The 18,627-nt window shown below is 39.0% G+C and overlaps 1 protein-coding gene across 2 annotated transcripts in view; it reads left to right on the top strand.

Annotated features, from left to right (window-relative positions):
* Nucleotides 1–18,627, top strand: part of LOC145769699 (pre-mRNA-splicing factor 38B-like) — a 36,569-nt gene that overhangs the window by 4,961 nt on the left and 12,981 nt on the right. For both annotated transcript variants that reach the window (XM_082581380.1, XM_082581378.1), the window contains exon 2: nt 18,246–18,314. In XM_082581380.1, coding sequence (XP_082437506.1) covers nt 18,246–18,314 — 69 coding nt within the window. The remainder of the gene's footprint in view (nt 1–18,245; nt 18,315–18,627) is intronic.

The raw sequence follows: 18,627 nt of genomic DNA, 5'->3' as shown, positions 1-18,627 counted from the left end.
GCTTGCAGAATTGAAGAATTCACAGTCAGATTTTCTGACTTCAAGAAGATTGAAATTGAATTAAAATTATTCAGTGACCCAGTTTCATTTCAGTGTGATAAAGCGCCACCCAAATTCCAACTTGAACTGATTGAACTGCGAAGTCGAGAAAGTTTGAAAACTTTCCACAAAGAACACACTCTTCCTTTATTTTATATTATAAAGAATTACATTTATGTAATGAATTTAATCAATTAGTTAGTTTGTCCAGAAAATTATTGTGCATGTGGGGCAGCAGTAAGCAGCACATATTGTTGTGAGCAGTTATTTTCATCCATGAAAAACATAAAAAACTGGAGAAAGAAATAGACTGACCGACAAACACTTAGCAAACATCCTAAGAATCAAGACAATGTCCTTTAATGCAAATGTTGATAACATCTTACTGGAAAACAATGTCAAAAATATTGTAGAAATAAATTTATATTTCTTTTTATATGTGTGTTATTTGTTCCTATTTTCAAAGATGAAATTAATGGGTCTGCTACTATTCGATGAGTCCAATTCGGTGTGTCCGATTCGGTGAGTTTCTAACCTCTAACCCCTAACCTCTAACCCCTAACCCTAAAACGGCAATGATAATTAAACTACGGTACCCGATGATTTAAAAAAAAAAATTGAAAAAATCCCCCGTTAAGGGATCGGACTCACCGAATCAGACTCACCGAATCGGACTCACCGAAACGGTAGGGTGTAACACTCCGACCAACTTACTTGTTGGCTAGTTATTGTGGTTTGCGAAATGACCCAACTTGATCAATGGAAAAAAAATATTGTTTAAGCAGGCCACGCTCCCCGTTTTTGTCGCAAAATCTCCATTACCCCTCAATCTGCTATATCTCGTATCCTGGTGGAGATAGAGAGCTGCTTTTGCCACCAAAAGATGCAGACTACCAAAGCTTCTATCCGACTTATGAACATGCTATAGCCCTAAAACCTTTACTTCTTTCTATAATTGAGAAAAACTGTTTTGAGAGTAAAATCTGTCATTTTTGAAGTAAAATGCTTGTATTTCAGATCTTGGCTTGCACGATTGTCATTCAGTCATTGAACATAACCTTTAAATCAAACTTGTAAGCTGTATAAGAACAGTGATGTTTTATTCAATAATGAGGCATGAAACAATCAACACAAAACTATACATTATACAATACATGCTAGAACAAAGTACATTGTCCTGTTAATTTCTCATTGCGAATAGTATGCATTGTTATGCAACTCTTTGTCTTTATGTCAACATCACTTGTGTCACGGATCTTTTTGCTATTAATTGTTTCCTTCACGTGGCTTATCAATCGCTCACAAGAAGTATTGTTGTTTCGAAACACTTCCTAATCATCCTTCCTCCCTGCTGTCAGACATGGTGAAAATGCAGAAGTTGCATCCATAAATGCCGCCAGTGGATGGTTTGACCACAACAGAGCTTTGGTGTCTGCATTTTTTGCTGTTGAAATCCTAGATACATCAATGTTGGCATGCAGTGCACCCAGCGCAGCTGTCTTTGGGTTCAGCCATTTCTCACTGTGGTCAATAAAGCATTTCTTTGCTGGCTCAGAAGCATTACATGCTTTCATGAAGCTTCTCATTTTTTGCTGAAGTTGATGATGTTGAAGCAATTTCCTCTTCACTGCCCCTCATACACTGAATTCACTGGATGCTGACTTTGGTATTTCCTCTTCAGAAGATGTCTCTAATTCATTACTGTTACTAGTAAGATTAAACACATCACTAGCGTGTTTACGGCAAGTTCTGAGAGTTCCGTCTTGCATTTGCTTCAAATTTTTACGACTGACAGCCACATCAACACCACCAATCACCATGTTGCGTTCTAAACACTGATCTAAAAGAAATTTTAGCTCTTTTGGATAAACTCTTGAAGACATTGGACAAAAGCAAATAACCTTTGTTTTCCAATGGTCTGTTCAGGGGATATCTTTTTCATTGATGGTACTGTCAAATGCGACCTTGCATTTACACGAGCAAATGTCAAATAGCTCATTACAATGTTTTTCAAAACTGGCATTTTTTTGCAAGTAGCTTGGAGATGCGAGTCTCTTCCTTGGTTGTGCCTTCAAACTAGAAATAAGATTTAAACTGCTTTTGATCTTTTCTTTAATTCTTCGAGATGATAACAAGACACTTCCTAAGTTTGCGAAAACCCAAGTTTGGCGAATGTCTTCTTCTACAAGACTTGCAACATCAGAGACAGTAGGCTTAAAATTGGGACCTTTTCCAAGTTTTAACTCATGCTGCCTCCAAAAATATCCTAATTACATGATGTAGTGTTGGCAAACAGCTTAATTTTGTAAGCTTTTGCATTACAGATACATTGCTCAGAATACTCTGACATGACATTTATTGTGTAATAGCTTTTTATTATAACCTCTAACCTGTAAATAAAGGATATTGCCTACATTTAAGTAATGTTGAAAGAGTTTCTATCACAGACATATTGCTATTTTGATGTGATATTTAACACCAGCAGTTTTAAAACCTGAGGTAATTACTTATTCAGCTTAAAAGCATTATTTTGGTGACCTGGAGAAAATTTATTATTCAACTTCTTACATCTTTGTGATCAATTTTGAGATAAACATCATAAAATTTTGTATACCAGTGCACAGTGCTGTGGTGAAGGAAGCTTGTAAAATTATACTGATTCAATTCTGTGAAGAAGTTTGAGAACAACAATACTGTCTTCTGTTCAATGACTGTACTAGTTACACAGATGTGAGTTTGAATAAAGGCTATCTGTAATGGCTTAATGACATTCATCTGAGCCATGATCTGAAATACAAGCATTTGGCTACAAAAGATGCAAATTTTACTGTCAAAAACAGTTATTCTCAATTATAGAAAAAACTAAAGGGTTTAGGGCTATGGGACATTCATAAGTTGGATATAAACTTTTGTATTCTGCATCTTTTGGTGGCAAAATTAGCTCTCTACCTCTATCGCGGGATGAGATATAGCAAATAGTGGGGTTAATGGGGTTTCGCCACAAAAGTGGGGAGCGTGGCCTGCTTAAATGATTTTTTTTTTCAAAAAATTATTTCCCCTTGATCAAGTCAGGTCATTTTGCAAACCACAATAACTAGCCAGCAGCAATTTGTAAAAAAAGTGTGTAAAGTGTTACACCCTACCGAAACGGGCCATTCCGGAAATTATTGGTGTTTAATTGTTCCTTTATGTACCGTACCCCTTTTTCTTGAAATTTAATAGGTTCTGCGGCCCACTATAATATTTTCTGCGAATTATTTCAAGTGACAATGCGGCCCACTATAATAAAAGGTTGGATATCCCTGGGATAGACCCTCGGCCCCAGAGGCTCACACGACGACAACGACCTAGTCTTTTGAGTTTTTATATGTCAACAAGTTTTCACTAAACTTTTATCAGCAATATTTCTCGTTGTTGTGTGGTCTGGAGATTTTGCCTTGTTTGTGAAAAAAGATTGCAAGTGAAGTGAAAACAGTTTTGTGTACGAATGTGAATGGTCATAATACATGTGAAATACCAACAGAGTAGAGAAATGTTGGCTTGTGGAAGCTGGCGACCAAGCATGGATGCACGACTTTGTGTTGCTGTCCAGATGACACAAACACGAATGACACCAACCCTAGGCCGCAATGCACAAATTCCCCAATGCATGAATGACAAAAAGGCTGAATGATACAAAACATGTACCGTATGTCGCAAGGCATGAATGACGCAAGATTTTATTATTTCATATATATAATACTTTCATTTTTAGTATCAAGATATAAAAAACAAGAAATTTTTATGCATCAAACTGTTTCTTTGTGTTAGAGGTTTTTTTCTTTTGCTTTGAATGTCCAATTGTCCATCTCTTCTTTCGAATCCACTAACAACTCCTGAGTCCTGATGTTTCAGTGAGCAACTTCACATGACTTTCAATTATGACATGGATGCTCCAGAATTAATTTGTTTCTGATTGCTTCAATTTCTACGTTTACCAATAACCTTTCAGAGAGGTTCAGGGAGTAAAGGTAACCTCAGAGTAAACTCTTTAGAGAGGGTTCTTGCATAATATGTTGTCAATTTAATTTAGGCAAGTGATAACATGTTTTGGTTTGAATATTTACTTGTGGCACAATGAATCTTCTGGTATGGTAGTTTATCGTAGTTGAAAAAAGTCCTTGTTTGATTGTATTTGAAGAAGCTTTGCTGAAGATGATCCAGCTGCTTGCGGATCAAAATAGATTTTCAGCTGTTTATGATTGAACTGACTCATGTGAAAATAAATGCATTTGTATTCCTTCTTCATCAGTGTTAAAATCTTATAACTGATCATCAGTCTCTGCATTGCACAATGCCACATTTGCTGGTGACTCCTCTAACACAAAATATTTTATTCACTGCTAGACGACGGACACTTTTATCATTGCCACCCAACGTTGCAAGGAGCACATTTACATGATAAGCAAAATATGCATTGTTTTGAAGAACCTTATTAACAACCTGCTGAAATTTTATTTCTTGGAAACTCGATTGCTTCTTAACAATATTATAAAAGTTTCCTGATTTATCAGTAATCTTGTTGTTTGATTTGAATCCAGCTAGAAAAATAAAGTTTTATTGCATATTCTACTAATTTACTCAAAGCAGATAATAGTCTTTCTTTTGACACTTAAAAACAAAGTATTCGACACCCAAGCCGAAGCGTCAACCACCTTGAATGATCTGATCCTTCTACTTCAAGAAATTTCAAGCTAGCATCAAGTGACCCCAACATGACATTAATGTATTAGCCAAAAATAAAGTAATGGCGTATACACTGAGCAGATAATAAAAACGTGTATCTTTAAAGAAATTTAGGTTAAGCTAAAAATCATTTGTCCAAGGAGTACTGAATTAAATAAGACATGACCTCTCAATGTTCATGTTGCGTTGAACTGATTTGAAAACTTATCAAGTAGCACCATTCAGTGATCATACACAGTACACAAGCTGTAAAACAGCCCAATTTTTGTTTTATAGGCTATTGTGTAACATAGAATGCATAATGTTTGAGGGTATACTATTGTATTAGCTTAGCAATAGTATAGAATAGGCCATTAGGCCTAGTCTGGTGAATGCACAGTAGGGTGGTCCTCAAATGTATGGTAAAATTTTAAAGTTGGAAAAGTTTGGTTCTTACCCTCTCATTTGGTTCCATTTCACTAAAAAACAGTTCACTAAAAGTTTGAAGTATTTTGATAAAGGTTTAGAGGTGCCACATGACCAGTGAAAAATGACAAAAATACGAAAATTTTGTCAAAATAGGTAAATCGCCTAAATAAATGTCTTAAAAACAAAACCTCAGCAATATACAATGCACTGCAGAGTGCAGACACAAATGAAGAAAAATAGGCAGCAATCTTGCCAAATTCGGCAGTAGCAACTACTCCAGTCTGTAATGGGCTATAAAATATACTGTAATGATATGCTGAATATTATGTTTATAAGTTAGATCGCACCCACCTGAAGTGGACACATTTACAGGTCTCGTATATCAAATATGATTCAGTCTGTGGACTTTAAGTGGTTCTCAATATTCTTATTATTGCAATTTCGAAGATGACGCAGAATATACTGCATTTGATTTTCATCTTTTGTCAGCAAACTGTTAAAATTTTGCATCAATGCAACACCTCTTTCAGCAAAATCGGTGATCACATGAAGACTAACTAACAACGCTTTTTGTTCTCTTATTACTTTCATCCAAATCCCATGCAACAACTTCCAGCTTTAGACAGTCAGATGGCAAATCCAGAATCTGGAACAATCGCATGGTGTTGGATGTGACAAAGTCTGATAAATCTTTTGAAAAGACATCATCTGGCAATGAAGAAATACGCTTCAATGGTGGACTACTCATACTTTTATGGGTCAAGGCAAAAACCATAGCTTCTTTTTCAATAGTTGAAACACCATCATCAAAAAATACAAGGCCAATGAGTTCTTCACATAAAGTTAGGGTTAAGCGGAAGCTCCGATCCGTGTGCTATTTTGGCTTTTTTTAATTTTTTTATCAATTTTTTCAGGGTACCAAATGAGGGTACGAATAGTTCAGGGTACGAATTAGGTTGCATCCTCACTTATGTACCATCAGTGCATTGAGAATGTTTTCATTGCTTCTTTGGCTACCGCTGAATCATGTTGCTGATATTACTTTAGTCTTTTTATCTGGGGTTGCAGATCATTCCGTGGGTCGCACGTTGTTAGAGAAGCAGTAAACCAAGATTAGAAGTATAAGCAATGCGTCTGCACATTGCAATACAAGAAAGAAGTATACTTTTGACACAAAAATGACAATTTTTTTGAAACCATATTGCTCCTTATTGGTCAAATCAAACTGCATTCTGAACAGCCAAATCTTCAATGCATATATACTAGCAGTGGCCATCCATCTTGTTTGGTGAAGGGCGCCGGGATAACGAAACCGAATGCCATGTGGTGGTGCTCGATTAAGAATTATGATAGATAATTCAAGGAACTCTTGGTCATCTCTTAATTGAGTTTTTTCCAACTGGTCTTTGCAAAAACTAATGATCTCATCAACACAGCAGAAGTCATCATTTTCTAAGGTGACATAACGATATTTGTCAAAACTAGGCTATCCCACTTTGCTTTAAATCACCTGAAAACAAGAATATCCTGTCCAGATGATGGCCAAATGTTGAGAACGCTCTTTGCAACACAAGTTCTAGAATATGGTGACAGCAAGCCAAATGGAGCAAGTCCTTGTTTAATTCTTTTGCAATCAAATACAGGCACCAGACCAAACACCAGTGTTGCTGGATGTCGTGTCAAAACACATTGCTCTTACATTGTCAACAACACCTCAATCTTTAACACATAGGCCTACCATTAGTCCAGTAGCTTGTGCACTTCCTGATGAAGACTGCAACTTTGGCACTCCAAGCAATTTGTTAGTAGTCATTCCAGTGACAATTAGTGGTAACCGTTCAACTTTTTTTGTTACCAGTTATATCTGGAAGGAGTTTTCCATTCCAGTGAACAATGGGCAGTAGAAATTAGAAAGGCTGTTTCAGCAATGATTTCCATTTCTGAAACACCCTTTCTAATTTCTACTGCCCATTGAACTTAACATATCTGCTTGGTAACAAAAACACCAACTTTCTTAGCCAAATAGTGAACAAGTGCCACTGCTATGTCTTGTATTGATACTAAATAAAGTCATGGAAAGCTGAGGAATAGAAGCCACATGGTTGTGTCATACTGTGATTGGAAGATTAACCCGTATATAGGAAACTACTTTTTTAATAGGTGCATTGGTGCAATTAAATAAATGAATACAATTACAGCAACAGGCAGACACATACAGGCTGCCTGCAGTAAAGCATAGATAATTAATTCACTGAAGCAACATAGGGCGAAAAAGTTTGATTTTAACCCTATTTTCAGTTTTTTTGCATTTTCTCAAAAATTAAAGCAGTTAGACTTAGAGCATACTTTCCTCTTGAGCACAAATAGGAATATGGTTGCTTTGCATCTTTTGACACCAAGCACAGTTCTCTATCTCATCTGGTTCTGGAGTTATGTAAATTTGAGCAAAAATTCCCCGCGACCCCCCCAGCTCGATTTTCAAGTTCATTGTGGCACCCCTAAACGTAGTCCAATGGGTCTCAATTTTTTATAGGTTTAGTTTTAAGTCATTTAGAGACTTTTTAGAGGGTAAGACATAGCAATTTCAAAAATTCGATTTTGGGGACCACCCTAATGCACAGTTGCACACCTCTTTAGCATATACAATTTTTTTCTTTGGTTCAACACTGATGTTTAGGGTAAAATGTGTTTTTGCCAATTTGTGATTGGTGTGATACATTAACATGCAAATTGCAAATGTTGTATTATAGCAGATATAAACATAGACCTTCTGAGCATTTAAAGCCAAAAACCAGCATTCTAGCTTAACCGGTTCTCAAGTTATTAAATTTTTGCCTATTTTAAAGGTCACATAACCTTTCAGGCCATTTATCCACCTGGGTACTGGACTGGTGGCAGATGGCCAAAATCACCTTGAAAGTTGTTTTTTAGGCCTAAACGCCACTTTTAATAGATCTGGTTTTTTATTATGAAAAAAAATTCACTCCACCCTATTGGCCACAGTCAGTTGTCTCGCAACAGGTTTGCCATGATAAAATGTTCTGATCCTGTGCATATTCAGTGTAAATGCAACTACCATTAGTTTACTAGATCTTATTTGCCAAGTGTGCATGAAAAATTCAAATTTAGCAGCTGTGCTGATTGGGTCTGCTACTATTCGGTGAGTCCGATTCGGTGAGTTCGATTCGGTGAGTCTGATTCGGTGAGTTCCTAACCTCTAACCCCTAACCCTAACTCCTAACCCTAAAACGGCAATGATAATTAGGCCACGGTACCCGACAATTAAAAAAAAAAAATGAAAAAATCCCCCGTTAAGGGATCGGACTCACCGAATCGGGCCATTCCGGTGCTGATTAGAGTGTTCAACTGTTTATAGAACTAAAACTGGAATTTAGGAACAGATTATAGGCTATTGGTTCACCTATATCGACACCTTTTCTCCATTCCCTTGTGATATTGATGTAGTAAATTTTACTGTATTAGCTTTTGAGAATTTGGAGTGTTCCACACAAACTTAAATTTTTTGTTTCATAAATTTATGATTCAAATGTACCAATACGAAAATAATACAGATGGTAACATTACATTGACAGGTTGCTTGTCTAACTGCGGAATGGCCCGTTTCGGCGAGTCCGATTCGGCGAGTCCGATTCGGCGAGTCCGATTCGGCGAGTCCGATTCGGCGAGTCCGATTCGGCGAGTCCGATTCGCCTAGTCCGATTCGGCGAGTTCCCTATTCGGCGAGAGCCTTTTAAGGAAATTATTGGGTACCGTAGCTAATTACAATTGCCGTTTTTACATCGTTTTAACGTCGCTAAACGTTGAAATCGTGCAGAAAGGAATAAAAATAAAATGTTTGAACTATTAAATTAAAATTCGTCATGTCAGTTCAGTTATTTTTATTTTTGACCATCATATCAAAAACAATACACGTCAACATAGCAAAGGTAGAAGCGACAAAACGCGAACGTTAAAACGTGCTTGAATTCGTCATGTCAGTTCAGTTATTTTTGACCATCATATCAAAAACAATACACGTCAACATAGCTGTTGTATTTCCAGACGTTTAATATAAAATAAACAATAATAATTGTAGCGATAGCCAACCAAGTGAGAAAACCATTTACCTCTTGTTACTTACTGATTCAGTGTATAAAAGCAACGCAATATATAGTAAGAAAGAAACGCAAAACAATCAACTAAGGAACGTGGTACAGAACGCTCAATTGATTACACGCGCAGTGCGGTAGTAATCAATTCCAACGTCTGTACCAGAAAACGCTGAACTGTGATTATGTAGTGACGCTGGTCACGAGTTACATATATTCAACGTAAATAAAATGACGACCATAACACCTCCCCCGATAATTTTTATACACAAAGAAAAATATGAACAAGACACCGAATTAAACAATAACTCTCAAAGTCCGAAACGGGCCGGAGGTCTGCGGCGACGGCTCGACCTTCGTGGGTTGTGTGGCCCGAATTCCGGTACAGTCGGTGTGTCGTCCGAGCTGAGGTGGAGACAGCGGAGGAGTCGACTGTTGGTGCAGGAGTTTCTCCCGGCTCCTGGTCCTCCGATGATGCATAGCGAGGTTGCAGTTGGTCCATATGGCGCCTCCACGTCGGACCATGTGGCAGCAGACGTACCAGGAAGATTCGGCTACCCTGTCGCTTAATCACCTCGGCTGGAACCCAACGAGGATCCTGGCTCCGTCGTGGAGTGAATGATAGCGCGTAACAGGGATCTCCCGGTTTGAAATGTCGTTTTGTAACTTCAGAGGCGTTCGTGTTGTGAGGGTTTTGTTGGGGTACCACTTGAGACAGTGTGGGGAGAAGCGTGTCGATCTTGGTTCGAATCTGACGATTGTTGAGTAATTGGCTTGGAGAGTAGCCACTCGGAGTGGGCGTGCGTCGATATTGCTGTAGGAATTCCAAGACGGCTTGTTTCGGGGGCAGGGAAGATTTGCGAAGTGCTTGCTTGAACGTACGTACGAGGCGCTCCGCCGCTCCATTGGTCTTCGGATGGTAAGGGGCACCCGTGATGTGTACCATACCCCTCTCCTTACAGAAAGTTTGGAATTCTGTGGATTTAAAAGTAGTAGCATTATCGGTAACTACAGTATGGGGATAGCCGAAATGAGCAAAATCTTCTTCTAGCTGCTAGCAGGTTGATGGTAGCTGTTGAAGATAAGGAAGTAGTAGCATGAATACAAGGGTATTTAGAAAAAGCATCAATGCTGAGTAACCAATGGTAACCCATGAATTCTACCGCATGATCTATGTGTAAGCGACTCCACGGTGCTTCTGGAACCGTCCATGATTGGACCTGGGTTTTAGATTGCGGTTGATATTCGCCACAGGTACTGCACTTGTGACAAAGTTCCGCGATGTCTCGATCGATGTTTGGCCAGTAGACGGACGTCCTTGCCAACTGCTTCATTCTCTCAATGCCGAAATGTCCTTCATGAAGCAACTGAAGGACGGAAGGATGAAGTTTGGAAGGGATGACCACTCTGGAACCGTAAAGTAGATATCCGTAACAAGTAGAAAGAGAGTCTGCGTACTTACGGAACGGTTCGACCGGGTCTTGTGGAGAAGACTTGGCCGGCCATCCTTCATGAATGAAACGCATTACCGTGGAAATGATAGGATCTTTAGAAGATTCTTTACGCAGTGAGGCGGCATTTGGGGTCTGGACCTGCAAATCCAAAGCATCGATAGCACAGACGATATCAATGTCATCCGCACTTTCCTCTTCATCGAAGACTTTATCCCCTCCTGCTGGTAAGCGACTCAAAGCATCAGCGTTTTGATGACCCTTTGTCTTCCTGTACTCAATAGTGTATGTAAATTGCGACAAAAAGAGTGCCCAACGAACCAAACGATTTGCTGCCAAAGAAGGTGTCGATTTGGTCGGGCCAAAAAGACTAAGCAATGGTTTATGATCTGTGACCAAAATGAATGATCTACCAAAAAGATATTGATAAAATTTCTTTAGCGCAAAAATTATCGACAAAGCCTCTTTCTGAATTTGACTATAGTTTCTCTGAGAGGCTGTTAATACTTTTGAAACGTTTGCTATAGGCCGTTCTGTGCCATCTGGGTAACGGTGAAACAAAGTAGCACCAATGCCCACACTAGAAGCATCACATGCGATACCTACCGGAAGTGACGCATTGAAATGTGTAAGAACCTCATCAGTAGATAGATGATGCTTCAGCTGAGCAAAAGAGTTTTCCTCTTGTTTTCCCCATCTCCAAGGAATGTCCTTTTTCGTGAGATGGTATAGTGGTTCTGCTACAGTAGAAGCGTTCAATGGTAGAAACTTCGAATAAAATTGTAAGGAACCTAAAAACGAACGAAGAGAAGATACGTCAGTGGGGGCAGACATCTCCAGTACGGCATTTACCTTGGGACCTTTGGAGATGCCCTGCCTGGACAAAATGTGTCCGAGATACTCTACCTGAAGTTGTGCAAACTTACACTTGTCTTTCCTACACCTCAGGCCTTTTGAGTGAAGTCGATCGAGGAGCCGTCTAAGATTCTGGAGATGCTCCTCAGCAGTAGTGCCACTGACAAGAATGTCGTCTAGGTAGACTGCAACCCCTGGAAGGTCGGCTGTAAGGTCGTCCATGATCTTCTGAAAATAACCTGGAGCAGAAGACATGCCAAAAGGTAAAACATTTTGTAAAAGTACGCCATGGTGAGTGCTTAATGCGAGTCGTTTTCGACTGTCAGGACCAAGTCGAATCTGATTGTAGGCATCAGCCAAGTCTATCTTGCTGAAACCATACCCACCACCCAACTTTTGCATTAAGTCTTCTGGTAAGGGTAACGGGTGACGATGGGTCTCCAGGGAAGGGTTCACCGTGACTGAATAATCGCCACAAATGCGTAACTTGGCCTTCGCTTCTGAAGAGTTTGAACGCTTACAGACTGGAACAACCGGTGTGCCCCAATCGCAAAACTGAACTGGTGTCCATACACCACGTGCAATGCCCGAGTCATAGGCTTGTGCTAAGTCCTCCTTTAGCGCGAAAGGTACAGGCCTAGGTTTTAGAAAAACAGGTTTAGCATCAGACTTAAAATCTATGTCCAGTTCATAATCTCGCAAGCACCCGAGTTCAGGCTTAAAAACATCTTTGAACTCGTCACATAAGAGGGAGCATGCTTTCTCCAGACTCTTATCAGGCTTGTCGTATGACTGGATACTCTGTAAAGTAGAATAGTTAGACAGAAGGAATTTATCGATAGAAATTCCTAAAGACGAAATTGCATCACGACCTAGCAAGTTCAGTCCTTTGACTGTCGTGACTACAAAAGGAATATTAACTGACCTTCCCGTGGAAGGACAAGTTACCTGGGCCGTGAAAGAACCCGTGATTGGTACTAGATGCTTGGTAGCAGATTGGAACTGCGACACTGGTGCTTGCAATTGAGGTGCGCCTACCCGAGTCCAGACGTCGTTGGAAAGGAAATTTCCATTTGTAGCAGTGTCCAGTTCTAAGTGTGTGGTTACCGAATTAATGGAGATCGGCACTTCCAACTTTGAATTTCGAGGTTTTCTGCAAGAACTAGAAAGCATGTTAATTTCCTCGATACAATTTACCTTAGAAAGTTTAAACTGTCTAGCTTTCTTTCGACAAACACTCTGTAAGTGTCCCGTAATATTGCAGAAATGGCAAGTGGCTTTCTTAAACCTACAGTCATTGGCGTTGTGGTTGGAATTACCACAGCGATAGCATTCTTTATTTTTAGAAGAAAAGAAAGTACCTGTAAGTTGCCTAGTTTTTGGAGGTTTGCTGATGGTCCTTACTTTCGCAACTGGTACTGGTGGAGTGCCGTAAACAGTTTCTTTGGCCACCTTGGCTGCCTCTTCGGTTTCTGATGCAACCTCCACCGCACATTTGAAAGTAAGTTTATCAGCTCTGATTTTGAATAACGCCTTAAGCACAGCCTCGTTACCTATTGAACAAATAAAACGAGTACGTAAAGCTTCGTCCAATGGATTTGAAATGGACGAGAAGTCACAGGTGGCAGCTGCTTGGCGTATGCGGATGGCTAGTTCTTGAGCTGTTTCACCGGGCTTGCGCTTCACTTCGCTCCAGAAACGGAATCGCTCCCTCACGATGAAGCGTTTTGGGTCGAATTGTTGAGCCATGTAATTTGTAATTTCCGTCATGGTGAGATCGTTGACTTCTTTTGGGTTTGTTTCCTGCGCAGCCAAATTTGTTAACATTTTGTAGATTGTAGGTGATTGATTGGTGAGAAAAGCCTGCGGCATTTTGTCTTGTGTGACTGAATGTGCTGCTACAAAGGTGTTAAACCTCTTCCAATAGTCTGCCCACAATTCAGTGGTGGCATCGAACGTTACGAATTTAGGTAAAGATACCTGCTGTTGTATTGTTGTTGGTTGTGGTCTTGAAGTTTGGGCTCGCATTTCTCGTAGTTGTTCCATGAGTAGTTTCGTCTGATCTTGGTGACGTTGTTCTTGTTCTCGGTGACGTTCTTCTTGTCTGGCAATTTGCTCCTTCGTCTGGCGTTCTTGGTTGGCAATTTGTTGTTGCAGGACTTCGATCAGTTTCTCCATGTTACTAAAATCCTGTAGAAATTCTGTAAAGATCCTGCCGGCGACGCCAGTTAAATGTCTGTTGTATTTCCAGACGTTTAATATAAAATAAACAATAATAATTGTAGCGATAGCCAACCAAGTGAGAAAACCATTTACCTCTTGTTACTTACTGATTCAGTGTATAAAAGCAACGCAATATATAGTAAGAAAGAAACGCAAAACAATCAACTAAGGAACGTGGTACAGAACGCTCAATTGATTACACGCGCAGTGCGGTAGTAATCATTCTAATCAATTCCAACGTCTGTACCAGAAAACGCTGAACTGTGATTATGTAGTGACGCTGGTCACGAGTTACATATATTCAACGTAAATAAAATGACGACCATAACAATAGCAAAGGTAGAAGCGACAAAACGCGAACGTTAAAACGTGCTTGAATTCGTCATGTCAGTTCAGTTGTTTTTATTTCTGATCATGATATCAAAAACAATTCACGTCAACATAGCAAAGGTGTAGAAAAAGGTAGAAGCGACAAAACGCGAACGTTAAAACGTGCTTGTGACCGAAGTAAGTTATTGAGTTGAAAGAAATTTGGCAAGGTTGCATCACCTTCAGAAAAATTTAAGATATGAAGGAAAAATAAAACAAAGAAAATGTTAGAAAAAAAATAATGTTTATGTCTATAAGTTAGTACTTTTGAATAGTTAAAATCATAGGCGCCTAACTATTTTTTTGGCCGTGGGGGCGAAAGCGTGTTTCATCAGCAGCAACGTAAATTCAGCGAAATGTCACGCAGATGGATGACGTAATTATGTCGTCACACTAGGATTCCTTTTATTGCCACACTCGGAGTTATCGCTACGTTCGACCTGCCGTTAATTATTATAAACAAAGCTCGACCAAAACACATTCTATGCGTCTGCGTTGGCTAGCGGTTGATGGACTGCGACTCTTTAAGCTAAGCACAACATAAAGTTTAGCAACGAACTAGATTTATTAGCATGAAACAAGAGACGAAAAAGTTTACTAAAAGGTATACTGTAAATGGAATGAAAATACTAACTTGATCATATGCTTGAAAATATACCTGTTGAAAGCAAAATCATTCATGTTTACATCAATTCAACAGCACGTCACCTTTAATAAATTTAAAAGTTGCTGACATCCGTAAACAGTCCTTGAAAAATAGTTACAGAGAGACGTTTGATTAAGTTTTCGACTTGACATTGCTCCCTTTTCACTACAATATCGCAACTTATGGCTGACCAGCTTTCAAGTTTCAATTCGCTGTAATACAGCCGTTTTCGTGCTGCAGATGAAACAAAAGATGCGTATATTTCCCGCCTTTAATCGGGTTTCCATGGCAACGGACGTGTGTGCGCCATGCAGTTTGCGCGAGGCCGTTGTTGTGTTGATTATGCCGCTTGTGCGACTGTGCGCAATGCGGTTTGTACCAGCCCTTGTTACGTTGGTTAGCGGTAACCTCGGGCCGAGACTTCAAGTTCATTTTCACAGCAAGCGATTCACTGCCGCGACAATTCTCTGCAGAGGTTTCGACTTTCGAAAGCGACAGCGAGGCTGTTTGCAAGCGCATTAAGTTAAACGCACGCTGCGTCAACGTAGCAAATTATGTTGTTTTTGGGTGCATTCAACATCTGATGACATTGAATCGACCCAAAATGGTAGATTTTTGCTATGTCACAGGCAGCAAAATCAGTCATTTTTACGTTGATTCAACGTCTGCAGACGTTAAATCAACGTAAAAATGACAGATTTTTTTTGTCTGGGGTGGGATTGTAGCATCGCTACTCGTTCTAGTGATTATTTACTGCGAAGCTGTTGCGGTTTGCATTTAAAAATGTTTTCCTGCTGCCGATCGCTAGTTCATCTATTGTTTTATGTATCAATGCCGCATAAAAAGTTGCTCCCACGCGGAAATATGCGTGGGGGCCTGGTCCCCACGGCTTAGGCGCCTATGGTTAAAATGATTAGTTTGGATCAACAAATGTGTGACCTACACTCCTACAGCTTAGATTGAAAGGAAATTATCGGTTAGACTACCGTAGCCTAGTTATCCCGACCAGCAAAAATTTGTTCCAAGAACCCAGTTAGCCTAACAGTTCATTTTTACATTGTAGTAACAGAATGAAAAGGCTAACCAAGTGTGTGGTCTATTGTGTTAACGTCGCTAAACATTGAAATCGTGTAGAAAAGGGTGCTTAGGATACGTTGAAACTGAGAAACATTCACAGAAGCCCTACGATACGTTGCATTTTTAAGATAATGTATTCAGACGTTGAATCAATGTACAAATGAAATGTTATGCTAAATGGGTTCTTGGAACAAATCGTAGGGCTTCTGTGAATGTTTCTCAGTTTCAAAGTATCCTAGTCAGCAAAAGCTCCCTTTTCTACACGATTTCAACGTTTAGCGACGTTAACACGATAGGTCACACATTTGTTTAGCCTTTTCATTCTGTTACTACAATGTAAAAATGAACTGTGTTCTTGGAACAAATTTTTGCTGGTCGAGATAACTAGGCTACGGTACCCGATAACTTCCTTTCAATCCAAGCTGTAGGCCACAGATTTGTTGGTCCAAACTAATCATTTTAACTATTCAAAAGTACTAACTTATAGACATAAACATGATCTTTTTTTTTTTGTAACATTTTCTTTGTTTTATTTTCCCTTTATATCTTAAATTTTTCTGAAAGTGTTGCAACCGTGCCAAATTTCTTTCTACTCAATAACTTACTTCGGTCACAAGCACGTTTTAACGTTCGCATTTTGTCGCTTCTACCTTTTTCTACACCTTTGCTATGTTGACGTGTATTGTTTTTGATATCATGATGAGAAATAAAAACAACTGAACTGACATGACGAATTCAAGCACGTTTAAACGTTCGCGTTTTGTCGCTTCTACCTTTGCTATGTTGACGTGTATTGTTTTTCATATGATGGTCAGAAGTAAAAACAACTAAACTGACATGAAGAATTTTAATTCAATAGTTGAAACATTTTCTTTTTATTCCTTTCTGCACGATTTCAACGTTTAGCGACGTTAAAACGATGTAAAAACGGCAATTATAATTAGGCTACGGTACCCGATAATTTCCTTTCAAAAATTTCAAAAACTCGCCGAATAGGGCACTCGCCGAAAAGGGCTCTCGCCGAATAGGGAACTCGCCGAATCGGACTAGTCGAATCGGACTCGCCGAATCGGACTCGTCGAATAGTAGCAGACCCGTCTAACTGACACCATGATAAAGATATTCACAACATAAAATGAAAAGTTGGGTTTAATAATATGAAAAAGTTGTCAATTTATATTTCAAGTTTTGCTGGTTCAAAGAACGGAATGGCCTGTTTTGGCGAGTTCCCTATTCCGCGAGTGCCTTTTTCGGCGAGTTCCTTATTCGGCAAGTTTTGAAATTTTTAAAGGAAATTATCGAGCGATTTTTTGAAATTTTGAAAGGTTATCATTGCCGTTTTTACATCGTTTTAATGACGCTAAACGTTGAAATCATGCAGAAAAAAATAATAAGTTGAACTATTAAATTAAAATTCGTCATGTTTATGTTATTCGTTTATGTCCATGAGTTAGTACTTTTGAATAGTTAAAATGATTACTTTGGATCAACAAATGTGTGGACAGCTTACGGTAGCTTGGATTGAAAGGAAATTATCGGGTACCGTAGCCTAGTTATCCCGACCAGCAAAAATTTGTTCCAAGAACCCAGTTAGCCTAACAGTTCATTTTTACATTGTAGTAACATTGTAGAATGAAAAGGTTAACCAAATGTGTGACATACAGCTTGGATTGAAAGGAAATTATCGGGTACCTTAGCCTAGTTATCCCGACCAGCAGAAATTGCCGTTTTTACATCGTTTTAACGTCGCTAAACGTTGAAATCGTATAGAAAAGAGTACTTTTGCTGACTAGGATACATTGAAACTAAGAAACATTCACAGAAGCCCTTCGATTTGTTCCAAGAACCCAGTTAGCCTAACAGTTCATTTTTACATTGATTCAATGTCTGAATATTCAATAAGATTCAACCGTTGGATTCGCAGAAGGCGTCGTTGGTTTTTCAAAAACTTGCCAAATAGGGCACTCGCCGAAAAAGGCTCTCGTCGAATAGGGAACTCGCCGAATCGGACTCGCTGAATAGTAGCAGACCCTTCAAAAAAACTAAGTTTTTCTCAAATGGCAAATTTGCTATTTCCACTATTTTTACACAACAGCTTGTTTTAAATTGTAGTATTCATATTTTGATTGCAGAATCATATGAAATGACTGGCACAAGATTTTTTCACTGATGCTTTGCTCTTTTACTTTTCAAATTGTAATGTTTGGTAAGCTACCGGTACCCATAATGAATGATATAATGAGCAAACTATGGCAAATTTTTAAAAGTGAACACTTGTTAAGCAAGGTATTCGGGTTCTGAACATTTTGTTAGAAAGTCTATATATATTGCATATTATTTCAGGTTGAACATTTAGAACCTTGGGAGCGTGGAACCAGAAAAACTGCTGGACAAACTGGAATGTGTGGTGGAGTAAGTAACTTCAATTGTTTTAGGTTGAATTTGTTTTCAGCTAAGTTTTTCAAGTTGATTTATTACTTGTGCATATCTTTTCAAACATATTTCTCTGCAGCTGAACATACCAAAGCAGGCCTCGAAATTTGTACTTTTTTCCGGCGGTCATGCATGTCCTACCGGACTGGCCCTTTCAGCAGACATTTAATATCTCAACCGGACATATTTTTTACATGTAGATTTTGCACAAAATCACACTACAGTATTGTGTAATCGTGTTTGTAGAAGAAGATTTTCTACAACAGAATGACTCTGCAATGGTTGATGGCTT

Source organism: Aplidium turbinatum, chromosome 4, assembly GCF_918807975.1.
Source record: "Aplidium turbinatum chromosome 4, kaAplTurb1.1, whole genome shotgun sequence".
In the NCBI taxonomy this organism is placed as follows: Eukaryota; Metazoa; Chordata; class Ascidiacea; order Aplousobranchia; family Polyclinidae; genus Aplidium; species Aplidium turbinatum.
Note: the sequence above shows the minus strand (reverse complement) of the source record. Positions and strands in the feature narration are given on the sequence as shown.